The sequence below is a fragment of the Lycium ferocissimum genome, chromosome 2 (genome assembly GCF_029784015.1).
Source record: "Lycium ferocissimum isolate CSIRO_LF1 chromosome 2, AGI_CSIRO_Lferr_CH_V1, whole genome shotgun sequence".
Taxonomy (NCBI): domain Eukaryota; kingdom Viridiplantae; phylum Streptophyta; class Magnoliopsida; order Solanales; family Solanaceae; genus Lycium; species Lycium ferocissimum.
In genome coordinates, this window is record NC_081343.1 from 70,481,204 (window position 1) to 70,502,335 (window position 21,132).

The window sequence follows — 21,132 nt, forward strand, 5'->3', positions numbered from 1 at the left end:
TACGTATCACTTGAACAATTATAATCCTTTAAACCTAAATCATCTTTCATAGTAGATTTAAAATAGTCCCTTACGCATCACTTGAACAATTATAATCCTTTAAACCTAAATTTACCGATGAAAATATAATATATTTGACATAAACACTAGAATTTCGGCTAAATCGCAGCAACTGCAACATAAAAAGCTATACTAACAGAAAATAGATAAAAAAAAAAAAAAACTAAATTTGCACCTAACAAAGTTTCACTAAGCTCTTGAAATAGAAAAAAGACAAATAAATTGCAAAAAAACTGTGCTTCCAAATGGTAGTTTACGTCAAATATTTTTTTCCAGACCGATTAAATTTAACGCATTTGATAAATAGTTGATAAAGACCAACAAATTTAAAGGACCAAAATTACTTATGAGATATTTAGAGGACTATTTTAAACCTACTACAAGGCCATTTGTCATCTTTCTCCCCGCCCCCCCACTCCCCCCCCCCCCCAAACAATTACCGTATTTGTATTTTCTTTTCGTATTTTACGAAAAAAAACCTTCTATCTCAAAAAAATTGACACTTTTCACTTTTTCGGAATCAAATGAATTGTTTCTTGATCGTAATTTTTTCATAGGTTTTTTAAATATTTTAAATTATTAATTATGGTGATTTATAGTACTTTTTATATAATTTTAAATATGTAAATATTATTTTAAAAAAATATTTTTTTATATTAAATCACATGATCAAAATTAAAAAGTTTAACTCTTAACCAGCGAAATGTGCCAACTTTTTTGGGATAGTGGAGTAAGTAAGTAAGAAGAAAGCAGCATCGTGTAAGATTACAATATAAGCGTTTACAGAAACAAGAAAAGGTGAAGATGAAGGGAAAAAACAGAGTGAAATAGAAAGAAGAAAGAATAAGAGAAATTTCACGTACCAATTTATTCTCTAAGCAGTTGGCTTTAAGCTTTGCTCTGTTCCATTAGCCTTTTGCTTTGCTTGTTGGGAGCTTTGTTTCATCGACTCTCTTTCCCAATATAATTTTACTATTTCAGCCCATTATCCAAACTAATTATATTCATGTTTTAACCGAAAATTATTAGATTACTAATTAAATCATATCTATTACACTCTTTATTGTTTCGATCGGATCTGAAAAAGGACTCAGAAATCAATACAAGAGAAAAGGTGCTACCAATGCAAAGCTGTTGCGCTTTTTGAGCGAATTTATCTCTTTTGGTGACTCTAAATGATCATGACAGATCATTCTTTTTTCTGCATTTGCTAATCAGGTGAAATCAATAGCCTATAACTCTCTTCTTTCTTTCTCTGTTCTGTTTTTCTTTTTCTTTTTTTGGTTCTTTGTGAATTGTGGAAATAGTAATGAGAATTCAAGTCATGCAAGAAGCTGTATAAGTTCTTTTTGGCACCTCTATTTCCTGAATCTTGCAAGTAACCCAACTCTTTTTTTTTTTTCTTTTTTCCCCTTATTATGAACTGATTTTTGAGATTGGAAAGTTGAAATGCAATCTCTGTGTATTTTAACGTTCTTTTGGAAGAATCCTTGGAGCAGAACCAGGATTTGAAGCTTATGGGTTTTGAACTCGAAATCCTTTAAGTTACTGAGTTCTAAATTAAATAATCAGTACATATTTAATAGATTCTTGAGACAAATATGGAGTTTGAATTAAAGCTATTGGGTTCAGCCGAACCTGTAGCTGACACTCTCCCTCTACTCCTGCCTTAGAGGGTGAGTTGTGGTTGTGTACCTCGTTCCGATTTGTTGTATGATCATTTCATTCTGAATAGTTTTGTAACTTTGCTGTTAGTGTACGTGTAGTTCTGTAATCAATGCTGCATTACCAGATCATGGAAATCAATTCTTTTCGAAAATGTGAACTTCAGTTAAAATAATGTTGAACTACAGTTTTTGTTGAACTTAAGTAGCTAATTTCTTCATTTTCAAACTGTGTAATGGCAGTGTTTGCACCATAAAAACACAATGGAGTCTATTGTTGATGGAATCAGTTCCTTGCCAAACGGTCACATTTCTTTCACTTCTGTTGAGTGCAATGCAACTCACACTCCAACTGGATCAGTGGCAAATGAAGGGAAAAAGGAAGTTCAGGAAACAGAAGCTACTGTCAATCAATTAGCAGAAGGTTGTTCAGGAGAGCAAGTTTTGGCCTTTGAAACTAAATCATCTATCGAGGATTTACATCATGGTTTGAAGAATACTACTTCAAACGACGATTTAGAGCCAAGTGATTTTACTTCAAATGCTGCTGCCAAAGGAATCACCTATTGTCCTCCTAGTCCTCAAAACAGTTTTTATTCCGCTACACAGTACACAGAAGCCAAACAAAGTTTTTCCAACACAGAAGTTTCTGTCAGTGAATGCGCTAGCAGTACTGTGGACAAGTCTGGTACTGAAAGTGGTGAAGTGAGCAATTCATGTGATTTTGTTGAAAGCAGAAAAACTAGTACAGGTAGTGACATTAGTGATGAAAGCAGCTCTAGTAGTTTCAACAGTGCAGTATATAAGCCGCATAAGTCAAATGATACTAGGTGGGATGCAATTCAAGCCATTAGAGCCCGTGAGGGTACACTGGGCTTTAACCACTTCAGACTTTTGAAGAGATTGGGATGTGGTGATATTGGAAGCGTTTTTCTAGCAGAGTTGATTGGGACGAGAAGTTTCTTTGCCATGAAAGTGATGGATAAGGCAGCTCTAGAAAGTCGCAAGAAACTTGTGAGAGCTCAGACAGAAAGAGAGATACTGCAGTCTCTAGATCATCCCTTTCTACCAACACTGTATTCACACTTTGAAACAGACAAATTTTCCTGTTTGGTGATGGAATTCTGCCCTGGTGGAGACTTACATGCACTTAGGCAAAAACAGCCAGGAAAATTTTTTCCGGAGCATGCTGCCAGGTTAGTGTTTGTCCGCTTATATTATTCATCTCTTTGCTTTACGATTAAGATATCCAACTATTGCTGCGATCTTAATGATTAAACAACGTTTAGAATTGCTGCTTGGATAAATAAATCTGTTAGCATATTTTGTTTTATACGCAATGCCGATGTAAGTATCTCTTTCTGAGAACCTGCCATTATTATTATGCTTTAAGTGTTGTTTTGTTGCTGGTTAGAGTTATGCAGGTACTAGTAATGCAGAGATTAGTTATGCAGGGTACCCATTTTGCTGGTTTTAGTATTCATGTATTAGTTATTCCATCTTCTGCTCTGCATAAAATAATACATAAATTCGCTCATAAATTATATTCCCTCCGTTTCAGTTTATGTGAACCTATTTGACTGGGCACGGAATTTAAGAAAGAGGAGAAGACTTTTAAACTTGTGGTGTTAAATGAGTCACATATGATTTGTGTGGCTATAAATCATTTCATAAAAGCAAATTGTTTGTAATTATAGAAAGAGGTCATTTTTTTGGCACAGACTAATAAGGAAATAGGTTCACAATAAATTGAAATAGAGGGAGTACATGTTTTAGTTATCTTTGGATTGTAAACTGGTAACCTAACACCGTACTTTGTGTGATGAATTTTAACATAGCATCGAAAATGCTACCAAACATGGTACTAATTATGTTGGTTTTAATACATGAACAATTCACTTCCTAACCAACAACCAAACGACCCCTAAGTGTCTTAAAGGTCTGTTGAAGTAGAACTAAATTTAATCTATTACGTAAGGAAGATCCTGTGTCAACAGAAGTAAGTCCCTATATATATATCTTCTGCTAATTTTATTACCTCTATAGGCCTTGCTGTTCGAAACATGATGAGTTAGATATACCGCATTGTGCTTATAGCTGTTGACTTTGTTTCGTCCTGTTGTATTCTAGATCTGTATCCGTATATTTCCCTTGATATCTCTTCACTTGAACATGTTTGCTTATTTCCCTACTCATTCTTGATTTTTCTCAAAATTAAGTTCAGACCTTTCCTGCTATGTGCAGTTCAGTGGCAAATATTTGTTTTCCAGTGCATATTCATATTCATCATTCTGTCATTTGGTTTAGAAAAGGAAACTGTTGGTGTAAGGTTCTACAATTTTGTTTATTGGGGCTGATGGAGTTGAATATAACGAGTAGTTTTGTCTTAACCAAAGATAAGTTCATTCTGCTATGATCATTGATAGTACACCTACACTTATAGTTCAGTGAGTAATAGGTTGGAGTTATGTACTTATGTTTGAGTTTAGTTGCGATTCTTACCGTTGATTTTTCTATTTTTGGAGTATAGATTTTACGTGGCCGAAGTTCTTCTTGCTCTAGAGTACCTGCACATGCTTGGAATCATTTACAGAGATCTTAAACCAGAGAATGTTTTGGTTCGAGAAGATGGTCATATAATGCTTTCTGATTTTGACCTCTCCTTGAGGTGTGCCGTTAGCCCAACTCTAGTTAGATCCTCAAATTCAAGCTTAGAGTCCAAGAGCTCATCATATTGTATCGAGCCATCTTGTGTTGTACAGCCCTCATGTATCCAACCTTCATGTTTTACACCGCGTTTTCTAAGCAAGCCCAATAAAGAAAAGAAGTCAAAACTAAAAACTGAAACATATAACCAAGTGAATCGCCCTGAACTTCTTGCTGAACCAACAAGTGCTCGATCGATGTCTTTTGTGGGGACGCATGAATACCTGGCTCCAGAAATTATAAAAGGCGAAGGACATGGCAGTGCTGTAGATTGGTGGACATTCGGGATCTTTTTATACGAACTCTTGTTTGGACAAACTCCTTTTAAAGGAGGGGGCAATAGGGCAACATTGTTTAATGTTGTTGGTCAGCCCTTGAGATTTCCTGAAACACCTAGTGTTAGTTTTGCTGCAAGGGATTTGATAAGAGGTTTACTTGTGAAGGAGCCACAACATCGCCTTGCATATAGGCGAGGAGCTACTGAAATAAAGCAACATCCTTTCTTTCAAAATGTGAACTGGGCACTTATACGATGTGCCAGTCCTCCAGATGTACCAAAGCCATCCATGGTATATGATATGCCCCGAACACCACCAGCAGGAAAGGCCCCCGGAGTTGATGTGAAACCTTCAGGTAATTATTTTGAGATTGATTTCTTCTGAGGAATTCTTTTCCTTGGCCGCATTATACGGAGAGCCACGTTGAAGAAACATTGTTTTTGTGTTCCTTTGATTATGCTAATGTAAAGCGCATACTCTGTTGAAATGTGGATGTTGAAGGCCATTTTCCCTTGTATACACTTCTTCAAAGTTCAATGTTATCCAACTAGAAATGAATGATTTCTCTCCATGGTTAAGCATGTTGTTGATATTAATGAAGTAGGCCTTGATGTGGAGGTTATGTGGCTCTAAAGCTAGGCATTACTGGATGTGATGTTTTAAAATTTACAACTGAAGAATCAAATGTTAATGTGCCATTATCCAGTCATTAAAAAGTTGATGGTAATTGGGAGTATTAGATGGAATCGCAAAATGCATAACAACAACAATTGCGGCTCAGTCCTAAACAAGTTGGGGTCGGCTATATCAATGCCTACTTTTTCATTTAAGCTCATTTCATATCCTCATCATATTGTCCATTTTCACTTGCTTATTAAAGGAAGAGGAACATACAGTCGCTAAATATTATCATGTGGGTAAATTTCGCTAGAAATAGGCTGACGCGACGTGTCCACAATGTTTTTTGAAGATGTATACTTTGATGTAGTGAACGGAAGAATTGAGATTAAGAGTCTGTTTGGAAAGCCACCTGGTAATTGGAATTGGTGTAATTACTAGGGTAGTAATTTCACGGCCAAATTAGTAATTACATACCCCATTTTCGTGAGGGAGAGAGAGAATTAAGGAAAGAGATTACATAGTTAGTTTAATTTAAAAATAAAATTTAATTATGAAATTAAAAATTAATATTTGTTAAAAATATGCGCTTTTATAAATTATATTAAATATGTATTTAACAATACATTATTTCTTAAAAATATATTAATTAATAATCATGTATTTGAAACATATATATTGTAAAACATAATCGATATATATTTTTCAAATTAATAATATTTTAATTTTAATTAATTATAAAAATTAAAAGCAGTCTTTTCGTGAGAACATCATAGATTGGATGTTTAACAAAAATAATAATTTTTTTTTAATATAATACAATATTAGTGGCACGTGTTTAGGTATACAATTGTATCATCATTTAATAGTGGATAACTAATGTACATTTTTTGGTTTTAAGTTATATTGGACTGGTGCATCTTTGGAAGTTCACGTTTTGGAGGAAATTAACTGAGATGATGTTGATTTTTTTGGTTGGGAATGATAGGGGTTTTCCGATTTTATATTAAGTTAGTGGGGTAAATAAATAGGTATTTGATTTTTTGTCAGGGTCAAATTAAAAAACCGGTAATAAATAGGATAAAACATAAACAATATATTTGTTAAGGAAATTGCCTATTTTAGAGGACCGCATCAACCTATTTTAGAGGACCGCATCAACTTTTCCAATAAGGCATTAGAAAAATCCAGCTAGAGTGACTTGTTAGTGTATTGAAGCATTGTTAGGTGATTTTTAAGTAACAAATACAAAAAAGATAAGTCATTTCTATGTAATGGATCTTAACTTGAATGTTCATCGGTGAAGTTCTCTTTGCATCTCTATATTTCACGATGAATTGGTTTGTCGTGATCGTGCTCGTACTATCGCTCGTAATGTTAGTATTATTTAATTTAAATTTTTTAACTTTGTGATTTTCTCTCTCTGTCCTAATTCATTCATTAGTTAGAAGACATGTACTATCCTAGAATGCCCAACAAGAACAACTCAATAAACTAGTGGCCTAGAGTTATTTTTAGTAAGAGACCGTAATTTTTTAAAATAGAATCTATGTTTTACAAATATGCAAAACAACACTGTCGCTTCTTTTCCCATACTTATTAATAAAGAAAAATAATATAGTACTTCTATAAGATGTAAAGCCTTTAAATTTACAACAAACATCTGATAGTAATGTTATTTCTTATATTGATCAGGATTAATTCAAACTAATAAGATATTAAACATGTGTTTACAATACATTATCATGGATCTTTTTGTAAGAAATTTTGTTTATGAATATGAAGATTTGAGTAGTTTAATTTAAGGTGTAAAATATATCTACTATTAAAAAAAGTATTTCTATTATTTCTTTTTGTAAATTTTTTGTATTTCCCTAAAATCTTTAATATTTTTTAAGCAAAAATAAAATTATAAATTTAATATTAAATATTTTTTGAAGCCCCAAAATGTTGGGGACTTAAAATAATTGTTTTACTAGCCTCCCCTTTAAGCTACCTTGATGTCCAATGTTGACTCCTATGCTCTGCATCATTCCTACCACCCCCCCCCCCCGCAACCCCCACCCCCACCAAAAAAAAAAAAAAAAAAAAAAAAAGAGGAAATCGCTAGATTTGATTCAAAACAAATTTTGAAGGAACACATGCTGAGAACAGATTAATTTGCAAACTCTTATACATGATGTTAAAATCGTTCTACCTCCGAAAGAGAGTGTCATATCTTTTCAATCTTGTAATTTATCATCTCCTACTTCAATAAATCATTGAAGTACTCTTTTCTCCTTCTGCTAAGGAGAAAACATGTAATAAGATCTGTAATAAGACAATAATAATTTAATCCCAATTATAAATTATAACTCCAGGTTACCAATTTCAATTTACTTTTTTTCTTCCTATTAATACAATTACAACTTATCTATATTTTACAAGATTTACCAAGTGATAATATAACAACAATATATATCATTCAGGTTAATTTTACGAATTATCAATAAAATAATATTTCAAAATTGAAAACATATATACAAACTTAAGAAATATTATTGGCTTATGAAAATGAAATAGCTAAGAGATTGAAGTAATTGAACAATCTATATATAATATTGAAGACATGAAGCCCCTTAGCGAAATAGTTTCGCTCTTTTTTTTCTCCACTTAAAAATAGTTTTTATATTGGTTAAAATTGTAATTTAATTATTTCCTACTATTTATGACTTTAAAAGCTACATATTTTTTTTAATCAAGTCTTTCCTTATTTGAACTATGCAGGAAATTTTAAAGTTTAAAACTTAAAAATCAAATAAGATTTTACCTCATAAATTTTAAGTTTATATATATTGCTAGTGTATTTTCTTTTATACCCAAAATATTTAAGATAAAAATAGTTAGTATTTAAAATTTTTGAGATAAAAGTAGCGGATTGCCCTTCATTAGTACGAAAATCATTCAAGGTAAAAGTAGTGCGAATGCAAGTGCAATTCAATTTTTTTGAAAAACTTAATATGTCCAATTAAAGGCGGACGAGCCTAAATGCCGTGTTTGCGAAATTCTACCCAAAATATCTATTTTTGCAAACATTTTTTTGCTTGGATATATCCTTTTTTGGGGTGGAATAACCCAATATATCTATTCGGTCTTTGGAAGAACTCGATGCATATCCTAATTCACGGGTGGAAGAACCCGGGATATATCCTATTTTCAAGCATGGAATAAAAAAAGTACCTATTTTAGGGTGGACGAACCCAAATATCCTATTTTAGGGTGGAATAACCCAAAGTTATGCCGGACCTGGCATACTCATGCCTTATGGGCAGACTTGGCATAAGGATGTTGGTCCGACATAACTTTGGTTATTCCTTAAAAAATATATGCCGGGTTTGGCATACTTATGGGCAGACTTTTATTTAAGACTTAACTAAAAGTCTTTTCCTGGTTATGCCTTATGGGGCAGACTTTTAGTTAAGGCATAACTAAAAGTATTCCCCATAATCCATAACTTTTCTTTAAGACATAGACTTTGCCTTATAAGGCAAACTTTTAGTTATGCTTTAAGGAAAAATTCCGCCTGATGGGTCATACTTTTAATTATGCCTTATGGGGCAGACTTTTAGTTAAGGCATAACTAAAAGTATGCCCCTAAGGCGGAACTTTTTCTTAAGGCATAAACTTTGCCTTATAAGGCGGAACTTATAGTTATGTCGGGTTCTAAGCATAACTTTAGTTCTTCTTAAGGAAAAAGTTTCTCGCCTTGGCTGCAGAGATACTTTTAGTTATGTCTTATGGGCACACTTTTAGTTAAGGCATAACTAAAAGTTTACATTGAAAAGTTAAAAAATATATATATATGCCTCAAGGCAAAATCCGCATTTCATCTGCAGACTTTTGGTTAAACATACTTAAAATTCTGTGGGGGCATAACGAAATTTAAACTCGTCTTGCGAATTTTTTTTAAAAATTTTTGACCGAGTGAGTTCGAACCTAGAAACCCATGGTTTTAAACAAGAAAAAAATTTAAAAATTACAATATGAGGGAAAAGAAAATTTAAAGACTACCCCAAAAGAAGGGCAATTCTGCTAATTGCCCATTTATAAAAGCAGAGGACAAAAATTAAAGGACTCCCCCCCCCCCCCCCCGGGCCCAAAGCGAAGGACAACCTTGCAAATTGCCCAAGTATTTTTCTATTTTCAAGTTACTATGTCTCCATATCGGGTTTGGTGTGAAGATACTTATTGTTGTACGTAAACTTAACGTGATGGTATAATTTTTTTACACATTGACCATACTTATTATAATGTTCGGCTCCATCATTCTGAAGTGGCACGTGTTTTAGGTATTCAATTCTATCATCTTTTAATAATGGACAACTAGTATATGATCTTTTTAGATTTTAAGTTATATATATATATGGATAGTATATTTATTTTAGGGAAAAGGGTCAATAATACCCCTTTACTTTGGAAAAAGATTAAAAATATCATCCGAATGTATTTTGTGTTAAAAATGCCCCCTCTAATCCTTAAAATTTTTAAATATATCTTTATCTTAACGGAAATTATCCTCCAAAATTATTTCTTAAACCCGCTCCATCATTTAAACTCGACCCAACTAAATAATAACCCATAAGATCTCTTTATTCCCTAATATGTAGGTTTGAAGTTTGAGGGAATTGAGAGAATAAGGGGATCTTATGGCTTATTATTTAGTTGGGTCAAATTTAAATAATTATTTAGTTGGGTCAAATTTAAATAATGGAGCGGATTTAAAAAATGATTTCGGGTTATTTTGGGGATAATTTCCGTCAAGACAGGAGTATATTTGAAAACTTTAAGGTTAAGAGGGGTATTTTGACCCAAAATAAGTTCGGAGGATATTCAGCCCTCTTTCCAAAGTAGAGTGGTATTTTTGACCCTTTACCCCTTTATTTTATACCATTAAGTCGAAATTGATGATAACATGTTAATTTTTATTTTTCAGATTATCATATTAAGCTTTGATACTAGGATTTATCTATTATTATAACGTAATGGTGTAAAAAAAAATTATATATTGATGTGATATAACGTAGGGGGAAAAGGTTAAAAATGCCCCTCTACTTTCATAAATTAGCTACTTTTACGCTCCATTACAAGTTGGGGCCAAATATACCCCTACCATTAGCAAAATTTCAAAAATACCCCTCATTTATAACATATTCCCACATAAGCAAGCCTAGTCATTGGAATTGGGTGACTTGAACGCCACATGGCATTTAACTTATTCTATGTGGTGCCTACATGACAATTTTTTTAAAAACAATCTGAAAAATTAATTTTTTTAAAACAAATCTAGAAAAATGGCTTTTATTAAAAATTTGAAACTTTTTTGATTTTATAAAACTCGTTTTTTAAAAATATATTCTCGAAATTCAAAAATTGCATTTTTTTAATTAAAAAATCTGGGGAAATGATTTTTTTAATCTAGAAAACTGTAACGTATTTTTTTTTTTTTTGAAAAGTGTCTTAAAAATATTTTTTAATCAATTTTTCAGATTTTTTAAATTAATCTAGATTTTAAAATAAAATAAAATGTAGGACACTTTAAAAAAAATACTTTACTGTTTTCCAAATTAAAAAAAAATCAGTTTCCAGATTTTTTTAAATTAAAAAAATCTAATTTTCGAGAATATATTTTTAGAAAACGGGTTTTCTAAAATCAAAAAAGTTTCAGATCTTTAACTAAAGCCATTTTTTTTCCAAATTTGTTTAAAAAAAAAAGTAATTTTCCAGATATTTTTAAAAAAAATTATCACGTAGGCGCCACATATAATACGTTAAAATCCATGTGGCATTCATGTCACTCAATTCCACAACATGTGCTTATGTTGAAATGAGGGGTATATTTAGAAAGCAGGGTATATTTGTAGAAATATATTTATGAGATATTTTACTTCAATCAGGAATCTTAAGGGATAGATTTGGCCCCAACTTATAACGGAGAGTAAAAGTAACTAATTTATGAAAGTTGAGGGGTATTTTTAACCCTTTTCCCTACAATGTATGTAAAATTTCTTTTTTTCCTTTTTTGTCTTTAATGTGATTTTGGCTCGAACTTTTTACAAATCTCTAACGAGAAAATTGGTTGTTGTCAACAATATCATTTTCTCCCAAATCCCAAGTCAGTCTGTACCTTGTAACTTGTAAGGCTTCCCATGCTTTTTAAGCACTCTCTCTCCTCAATCACATTTTTCTTGCACTTCTCTTCAACAAAAATCTCTCAAAAACCCTTCACTCTCTTATCCGCGCGTGCACTAACCCACTCTATGGCCACCGGAACACCGGAAAACATCTCCACTGCTGCTGACGACGGTGATGACGTCAAGTTTGGGTTTAAGCGTTCGGAGATGTACGAGAGTAAACTAGCAGGTACAGCTACGTCATATGATCGTCATTTGTTCCTCTGCTACAAGTCTCATGACACGTGGCCTCCTCGCGTTGAATCATCTGATACCGATCTGCTTCCTAAGTTACTCTCTAATGCTCTTAAAGCTCGTAAGGATGATATCAAAATCAAGGTTAGGTTTACTAATTTTGTTAATCGGTGCTACGATTGTTGTGATTACTGCTTCCTTATGTGCTAATGTCTACAGGCGAATTACGTACACCTTGTTTGGTTGGTTGTTACATATCATTTCTGTGTCCTATAATATTGTATTGTATTGTAGCGGTAATTAATGATAAAATAAGATTATTAGATAATAAGTAAGATAAAATGAGAAAAAAAAATTAAAATCAAGGTAAGATTTTCTGAACTGATTACTGAAGGAGAATATTTTATTCATAAACTAATATATCTTTGAATGCTCTCTACAATTCTCCATGCTAAGCTATGAAACTAGCTAGCTGCAAATATTACGAAAACTACTTTAACTCAAAACACGAAAACCTATTCCTATATCATTTAATTCTGATTTATTATGAATTCAATAATCTTGCAAATACCAAATCGGTTTCCTACAACTTTGAATTTGTCAAGCTGTGCTAGGAGAAACTTTATTGTTGTGATTACCGCTTCCTTATATGTTAATATATAGAAGCGAATTAAAGGTAAGGTGGATGCCGTTCGTGAAAATAATAGCTTTCTAAGTGTGTTAACTGGAGTAGTGCGCTGATTTTCTGTTTTGTAATTATTTCTAGAGTGAATCCAACTGATTTGAGATTAAGGTTTAGTTGATTGGTTGATATTGATTGATTTTTTTGGGTGATTGTTTGCTGTAGACTCTTTTGACGGTATGCGAAGTACGTGATGACATGGAAGTATCAGATGGTGATATTCTGATTTTTCCTGAAATGATCAAATACAGGTAGTTTATTTATTTATTTATTTATTAGTTCTAGATTCATTTGTTTTAAAGTTTGGCATAGAGCAGCAGAAAGCTGATATTTCTTTCATATTTATATTCCAAGCATTTGGGGAAGAATGACAATATTATACTCAATTTTAAAACAAGAAAATGAGAAATAAGCATTCATGAATTTGACTTGATTCTATTAGCTGGATCCTAGCTTTCTGATATTTCAGAAGAAACCGGTTCTGATGTAGGCACATAGGCCATAGCCCCATACCACACTAAGTTGCCTCATTAACCTTACATTTTTTTTCTTATAAAAAATTTCGATCTAAACGAGTATGCATTGTTGGATTCGTCCGAATCAGTTGAATCTCATGACTTATATTCAAGTCTTGTTTCTATGATGAAGGGATTTGAAGGAGTCGGATGTGGATGCATTTGTTGATGATGTGCTTGTTAATGGAAATCCTTGGAGCTCTGGATTGCAGGAGTCACTGAGTGGTTCTTATGTGTTTGTCTGTGCCCATAATAATCGCGATCGAAGATGTGGTGTTTGCGGACCAATTCTAATTGAGGAATTTAGCAAGGCGATTGAGTCCAAGGGTTTGAAAGACAAAGTTCATGTAACAGCTTGTTCCCATATTGGTGGCCACAAGTATGCTGGTAATGTTATAATCTTCAGTTCTGGCAAAGATGGGGAAATTGTTGGCCACTGGTAAGTCATATTCTTCTCTTATAAAGGAAGACCATATGTTGTTTTTCCACTGGCCTCCAGATAAACTCGTAATCTGATAACGGCAGTATGATACAAAATGTTTTTCATGAATATTTATTTATTTTTAAAATCCTTTACCTTGGAAAACTATTATACAGATAAGTTTTTGTATTTGGTTGGCTATAAAGTTGTGTCACATGTCATAATCATGGAAGGTGGGAGATGGGGCATGGGTTGGTGTTCTGGTGATATTTTTGAGTGCTAATTATTGACGCATTGATTACATATTGGTTGAAGCAAGTGAAATAAAGTAAGAATTGTGTTAGGAGATGGTCATTTTCTCCACTCAATGGAAAACATTTTCATTGTGGGAAGATGTTGAACAATTTAAGCCAACATGGAAAATGATTTTATTAAGAAAAACACACATTCCGAGCAGCATGTCAAGAATCAATAAAGAAGCTTTGCATTAGACTGTCCATTACAGACATGTTATGTGCTCTGTGTTGTCGTACTGCAGGTATGGCTATGTTACACCAAATGATGTACCTGTTTTGCTTGATGAGCATATTGGAGAGGGAAAAGTCATTGAACGACTTTGGAGGTTTGTATTGGTTGTCCTTTCCTTTGTTTCTCTTTTTCATGCTTTAGTGTTGTTTTGCTACATGGAACCACTTTTCTGTTTGGCTTTTGGAAGATTGGCTGTGGGCCACTTAATCTTTATGAAATATCTCGATGTTTTCCATACGTTAAACTCTAGCTAGACATACATCTTACTCTTCAACTATGAGCTTGCTCAACGTACTCTTTAACTGTGCGATTGTGCTCATTCCTATGCCATATTTGCCCATCATTTCATTTTGAAGGAGCAGCAGTTGCTTCCTTTTCCTTTTAGGTGGAGCATGGGGAATGATGTTATACTTACTTACATAGTTCAATATCACTCACTTACTTCTCTTACGTAACAAAAGGTTGTCTCTTATTGATTTTAAGACACTTAGGGATTTGGTTAGTCTGTTGTTTGAAAAACTTGTTTTCTTTTGCTAGCTGATTATGTCATAATGTGGCGAAGTTGATTTCTCTCCATACTATTTGGTCTAGCGGCAAGGTGATCCTTCTCATTGCAGAAAGGAGATATTCTTGGGTTGAGAGTGTTATCAGTTGGGCGTTGTGTATAGGAAGATTTTCCCATTATTAGTTAAATTGTTTGCCTTATAAAAAAACACTTGGAGGATGTATGTTGATAGTATTATATATTATATTATATAAGTATATTCCATACGATGGGCCACTAAATTTCAGAAACACAGAGCTTATTCCTTTCCCTCATGTTTAAACAGTCAACAAGTCCTTGTATGAGGCTATATCATCTTAGTCAGTTCCATTTTCTGGATGTGTCTCCGATATGATTGGACCAGTTTCTATGAGGACTGCTTGGAGGAACCATACCCCTTTATTAGGATTAATTGCCTCAATGCGGCCACTTTTTGCAAATTTTGATGGTTTGGTTGACCTACATCATGCTTCTTTGACCTCTAAATTTTATCGTCTCCTAAAGTTTTGGATGGAGGAAGCGTCTTTAGCACAGCTGCAAAAGATGAATTTATTTTGCTTTTATTCTTAAATTGCTGTAATCACAGATGTGATACACTCTACTCTGGTCTACTGTAGGGGCCAAATGGGACAATATGAGAAGGTAACTGATAAAGTGGATGAACAGAAGGTTCCCGAAGTAACCAATGAAGAAAAGAAGCCTCTAGAAAATGGAACTCAGGAGAGTAATGTGACTGGTTTCAGCTGTTGCCAAGGTGATGCAGGAGTTTCTTGTTGTAGAGATGCAAGTGCTGAGCAGAAAGAGAATAAGAAGGGGCAGGGAAGAGTTTCAAACTGGTTTGGCAAATGGGAGCAGCGAGAAGTTCTCACAGCCGTGGGCGTGGTTGGAGCGGTTGCTGTTGTTGCTGTGGCTTATGGCTTTTACAAGAAGTCACGGTGAAACATCCTTGACTCATTGTTAATGTGGCACAAACTTTTCGCTCAAGGGTTTTCGGGCATCTAGGTTTTGTAGAAAGGTAATAATGTTCGTGATATCTCGAACACTGAAAATGCATACACATTAGTATATGTCAAATTTAAGAGTGAAAACTAAATGCAATCTGTAATTCAGACTATGGAGATGGGCTCCTCTGCTCGTTCCAAGCAAGAACTAGGACTGATAAATATAAAATGCCAACTGATTGCTACATGTACTTTAAAGTAACACTATACATAGATTCTTTAAATTCCAGATGCCTTGGTAGTTTTCGCTTCTCCTTGCTTGGATTCAAGGGTGAAGATCAATATGTTTTTATTAGGTTCTCTGTCTTAATAATTTGGTAGATTCAATAATTCTATCTGGAATGGGTTGGATTGTAGCTTCCGGCTCGTTAATCGTTATGGGCAATTTTTTTTTTTGAGAAACAGGGTGATATAATAGTCTTTTCAGCCCGCTCCCTTTGACCATCATGGAAACGAGTCACAGAATACTTCTTGATGAATGGCTAGCAAGCAGTAGTGGTACGTCTGGTGTCTGTACTTCGTTGTCTTCTAACAGTTGTTGAATGTTACAACTTATAAATGCGTTTACGCGATGCTTGTTGACTAATGGCTCGTGAACCTTAGGTTATCTCCGTTTCCCAACTTTTTGGGGAATTTGAAATTATAAAATTCGTCCTCTTCTCATGCAATTTTGTTAAAATAATTGGTGGGATATTTGACAAAATAATGAATGAATGTTTGTTCAGTACCGTATGAAGGATTTTAGGCCATTCTGCTCCTAAAGAAGACATTTTGCCGTAAAATGAAATGAATGTAACATGCCGTCATGGATATAAGCACACACAAGTCACAACATATCCCTTTAGTGCTCGACTAAACTCCTAGTTACAACCACAACCATGATACAAGTATATCACTGTAAGACTAAAAAGAACAAAGAGAGAAATTTTTGCTCAAAAGTGAGGTTAATCTTATGGATTCGAGCAAATACTTTTGCTTATAACCAACCCGTATGTGAAATTCACTTGACCGATTAATACGGGATTTGCGCTGTGTAGGGCTCACCAACGGGAAAAAGCTTCCCATCGGGAATATCTCCATCCTAGGCTCGAACCTGAGACACCTGATTAAGGATAGAAGGATCTAAGCCACTGCCCGAGCTCTGACTTGAGCAAATACTTGTTGAACGTGATCTTCTCTCACGTCTCTTCGGTGGATTTCTCAAATGTAACCTTTTAGAAAATTTCCCCAACGTGTCTTAGGACTAGATGAAGGCCAGTTGAGCAACTCATTTCTGACCTTCCCTCTTGTTTCCTGTGCAATCTGTTATATCCTGGATCTGGTGACACTACAGCAGTCCAAAAACACACAACCATCTCTCTAAATGTGGACAACTATCTTGCCCAGATGTCTTCTCTCTCAACTTTCAGAACTATTTAACTTTTTCAGCATGATGCAGCAGAATGTTAAAATTAGGATCATAGATATGCTCTTAAGTCCCAGTGATATCTACCATTGGCTAAAAAGACATGGACCTCGTTCCTAAAGTCTAACAACACTTTGGCCAGTAATCTTTTTCAACTCTCTCTCTTTAATTGAACTTCTAAGTTCAGCTGCATCATCCCACTTCCCATCAACAGCATACACATTTGATAACAGGATATAATATCCTGCATGATCTGGATCTAGCCGGAGAAGATTCCTGGCGGCGACTTCTCCAATCTCTGCATTCTGATGAATCCTGCAAGCACCAAGCAAGGCCCCCCATACGTGTGCTCCAACCTCTGACTGCATTTGGTTAATGATGCACATAGCCTTGTCCAATTCTCCAGTTCGTCCGAGTAAATCAACAATGATTGCATAATGCTTTGATTCTGGCATCAGTTGGTACTCATTCAGCATCATATTGAAGAATTCAATTCCTTCCTCAACAAAACCTGCATGACTACAAGCCGCTAAAATTGACAGGAAAGTAACTTTGTTAGGCCTCACTGTAGAATCTGTAACCATACGATGAAATAACTTAATTGATTCCCTAGCTTGCCCATGAATTCCGTAGCCTGCAAACATGGAGCTCCAGATAACAACATCTTTATCTGTTAATCTTCCAAAAACCTCGATAGCCTCCTCCAAGCTACCACATTTCGCGTAACATTCAATAAGTGAAGCCCCAACGAACAAATTGCTGATGAACCCACCTTTAGTGACATAACCATGAAGACAACAAGTCAATTGAAGAATCCCCAACTCAGAACAAGCTCCAAGAATTTTAACCATCACAGTATCATCAGGATGGATATCGCTGGCCAACATATTACAAAATATTTGCATGGACTTGTTGGCCATTCCATTTTGAACACAACCACACAACAGAGCGAACCAAGAAACAGCATCTTTTCTCAACATCATATCGAATACCATAATCGCTTCATTAGGTGAACAACAGCTCATGTACATATCAATCAAAGCTGTGGAAACCAATATATCCCGTTCAAGACCTTTCTGAAAAGCTAGTTCATGTATTTGCCTGCCTTTTCCTATATTACAAGAAGCTTCACAAGCCTGCAAAGCACTAATCACACTTACCGAGTTAGGTTCAACTCCTTTATATATCATCTCATCAAAAAGACTTATTGCTCTATCAGTAGCCCCATTATGAGCATAACAAGAGATCACACAACTCCATGAGATTACATCTTTTTCTTCCATCACCCTAAACAAACTCTCCGCGTACTCTATGGAACCAGTCTTTGTATATAAATTTAGCAAAGCATTAAATAAAGGCAGGGGATTTTCATAACCCTTTCGAATTAGAACTCCATGAATACTTTTTCCAGCTTTCAAATTCAGCAACTGAGTACAAGCGGAAACAACAGTGACAAGAGTTATCGGGTCTGGACTAACGCCACGTGTCATCACCATTCCAGTAAAAACAGCTAATGCTTCATCAGGCTTAAAGTTCTTCTCATATCCAGAAACCAATGTAGTCCATAAAACAATATCCGGCTTTGAATATTCCTCAAAGATGCATAAAGCATCGTCCATATTTCCACATTTTGAGTACATCTCAATAAGGCCTGATCCAAGAAACATGTTTGAATCAATGTTACCATGTTTCTTCCCCAACCCATGAATTGTTTTGCCAAAATTTAGTGTTTTTAATGCAGAACACGCCTTTAATGCGAAAAGTAGAGTGAAATGATCAGGCTTTTCGAATAAAAACACAGACGAAAAGAGTGACAATACTTCCTCAAATTGTTTTCTTCCACAGAAGCGTTGAAGAATGCAATTCCAAGTGTATACATTTGGGTGAGGAATTTCATCGAACAACTTACGTGCAGTTTGAAAAGGTAACAACTCGAAATATAATTCGGTCAACTTTGGAGCCAAGTGAGTTTCGTAAAGTAGTCCAGTTTTGATAGTTAAAGAATGCAATTGAGACAGCAATTTGGCTTTTCTACATACTCCTACAAGATTCAAGACAATTTCCCGTGATCTCATATGTCGCAAAAGATAAGTAGTTCGCATGAAATTACATTTCACATATTCCACCTAGGAAGTTACAACATTGAAAATTTCTTTTCAAAGTTTCACTACAAACAGGCTTATCAAAGTTTCACTACAAACAGGCTTATCAAAGTTTCGCTATAATATCATGTGAAAGAATTTGAACATACCAACCAAAAAATTTAAGATAATGGGTGAAGTGCAGACACTATAAACCCATCATTATTCTTGTGTTTTTCAATGTTAGGCCCCCATGCCTCATACTTAGGAAATTTCGGTCTTTAGGGGTCGTTTGGGATAAATTAGTCCAAGAATTATAATCTCAAGACTATAATTTTGGGTAACTTAGTCTGCGAATCAAACATCCCTTAGTGTACTAGTTGGTGTTAGTTAAATGTTTCATATTGGTTAAAGAATCTTATACTATGATTTTGAGTAATTCTTGGGTCAAGTAAATGCGATAGTCCATTTTATTAAAGAACATGCGCAATGTGACCCTAGAAAAGTTCTTCATGGATTTACTTGTGATTGAGCTTCTCTTTCTTCTATAGTTTATTAAGGAGCCGTTTGGACATTAGATGAAATCATGTTTGGACATGTAATTTGGATTTCTTAAGTTGTAATTTTTTTTATAAACATAAAAACTCCACAAGTTGTGAAAACCATAAAAAAAATTCTAATTCTTATACAGTCTTACCAAATAAGTAAATCATATTTCATAATAAAATTATATGCTACTAGAAGGCCTTTCTAAAAAATACAACATCAATTAATCAAACTTTAATTTAATAAAAAAGAAAATTTAACATGAATAGTAATGTAACTACTCTTTAATATAATCCTCCCACATGGTAAACATGATTGGTAAATATATTTTACTAACTTGCAGATTAATATTTAATACAAATGATTGGTAAATATGATTGGTAAATATATCTACCAACTTATGGGTCTTTTTTTTACAAAATATAAACGTATGAGTCAAATTTTACATTTATATTTTTTGAAATCATGATTTCAAATTTCAAATCATGCCTTTTTGGATGATTTAAAATTTCATCTTTTGAGATGAAATGAGAGATGAAATCGCATGTCCAAACGCTGATTTCATCTCATGATCTCACATGTCCAAACGCCTACTAAGTATGTGTACGTTAAAAAGATTTTTAAAATGTAACATGGGCTAGCTATTAATCTGCCGCAGGTTGTCATTTCCAGACTGTAGAGAGTAGTTGATTACTTGACTATGATAACAAGACATTATTTTTTAGATTAATTCAAGAAAAAGGACTTGTTATCACAATCAATTACAATCAACTGCTCTACAAGGTCAAGAAATGAGACTAATAAATAGTAATCAGGATTACTTCTCAGTGGGAAATATTTAAATAAGAATAACTTGTAATCATGGCCAATTGCTCTCTAAATTCAATAAATGAGAAAAAGAAATCATGAACTTATCAATGGGAAATACGTGAAAAAATAATGACTTCTAGAATCTAGACTCTAGTCACACTCTTAACTGTTGGTAAAAGTCTAGAAATGAGATTAACAACTAATCATAATATATCTTCTGATATATTGTGGAAATATTTATCAAGTGAGATCCCCAAAAACCAACTAGAAAATAAAAGATGGATAAACCCTAAATGCTTTTGACATTATTTTATGAAAAAATAGAGGTACTATTAGTAATTTGATCTTGGCTAAAGAGTTGACATTAATTAAAAAAAAGTTAATTAATCATTTAAATATTGACATGATCGGATACCAACTAGTGATATGATCATTTATTTCAGTGACATGTTCATGAATCCTCAGAATAGGGAGCTAGATTTTTAAACAATTGCAACAAGTTGTCCCAAAAAACTCCAAATTAATTAGTTCAGCATTATTTAATAAAGACTTCTCTTTTATATAAGTTGACTGTAGGATAATTTTAGCAGCTATAGATCTGAGTCTTAATCAAATAACTATATATACACTCTTCTATTCTCTATGATCAGTAATCCAAAGTTGTGTTAGTATGGCTAGTGGACAAGAATTGGTCAAATATTGTGGCATCTTTTTCACCATTCTCTTTATAGCATCTTCAGGTATGTGACTATAATATCACTCTTTCTCTCTATCTTTTCTTATATTTAAACAAGATAAAAGTATATATTTATCAACTGCTATTCGGATTCTTTGAAAATGTCGATTGTTGTGTGCCGAATTCTCCAAAG

The 21,132-nt window shown here is 33.9% G+C and overlaps 3 protein-coding genes across 3 annotated transcripts; 2 read left to right on the forward strand and 1 right to left on the reverse strand.

The window, feature by feature from the left end:
- Positions 1-819: 819 nt before the first annotated feature.
- Positions 820-5,277, forward strand: LOC132047244 (serine/threonine-protein kinase D6PK-like). Its single transcript, XM_059438235.1, has 3 exons — positions 820-1,278; positions 1,968-2,920; positions 4,255-5,277. Exons 2-3 carry the CDS (start codon positions 1,989-1,991, stop codon positions 5,090-5,092), a joined length of 1,770 nt encoding a protein of 589 aa, XP_059294218.1. The 5' UTR covers positions 820-1,278; positions 1,968-1,988; the 3' UTR covers positions 5,093-5,277.
- A 6,183-nt stretch (positions 5,278-11,460) lies between these two features.
- On the forward strand, positions 11,461-15,608 carry LOC132047246 (altered inheritance of mitochondria protein 32-like). The gene is made up of 5 exons (XM_059438237.1): positions 11,461-11,874; positions 12,578-12,663; positions 13,061-13,366; positions 13,887-13,970; positions 15,038-15,608. Exons 1-5 carry the CDS (start codon positions 11,512-11,514, stop codon positions 15,357-15,359), a joined length of 1,161 nt encoding a protein of 386 aa, XP_059294220.1. The 5' UTR covers positions 11,461-11,511; the 3' UTR covers positions 15,360-15,608.
- Positions 15,609-16,226: 618 nt separating this feature from the next.
- LOC132047245 (putative pentatricopeptide repeat-containing protein At3g01580) lies at positions 16,227-19,307 on the reverse strand. The gene is given in 2 exon segments (XM_059438236.1): positions 16,227-16,971; positions 16,973-19,307. Coding segments are annotated over 2 exon segments (2,049 nt in total). The 5' UTR covers positions 18,929-19,307; the 3' UTR covers positions 16,227-16,878.
- Between the last annotated feature and the right edge of the window lie 1,825 nt (positions 19,308-21,132).

Bases quoted from the DNA above. Each gene is read 5' to 3' on its own strand.
- LOC132047246 (XM_059438237.1), top strand. From the start codon at position 11,512: ATGCTTTTTAAGCACTCTCTCTCCTCAATCACATTTTTCTTGCACTTC. The intron at 12,664-13,060 runs GTAGTTTATTTA...TCTATGATGAAG, and splicing joins CCTGAAATGATCAAATACAG to GGATTTGAAGGAGTCGGATG. The intron at 13,367-13,886 runs GTAAGTCATATT...GTCGTACTGCAG, and splicing joins GGGGAAATTGTTGGCCACTG to GTATGGCTATGTTACACCAA.
- LOC132047244 (XM_059438235.1), top strand. From the start codon at position 1,989: ATGGAGTCTATTGTTGATGGAATCAGTTCCTTGCCAAACGGTCACATT. The intron at 2,921-4,254 runs GTTAGTGTTTGT...TTTGGAGTATAG, and splicing joins TTTCCGGAGCATGCTGCCAG to ATTTTACGTGGCCGAAGTTC.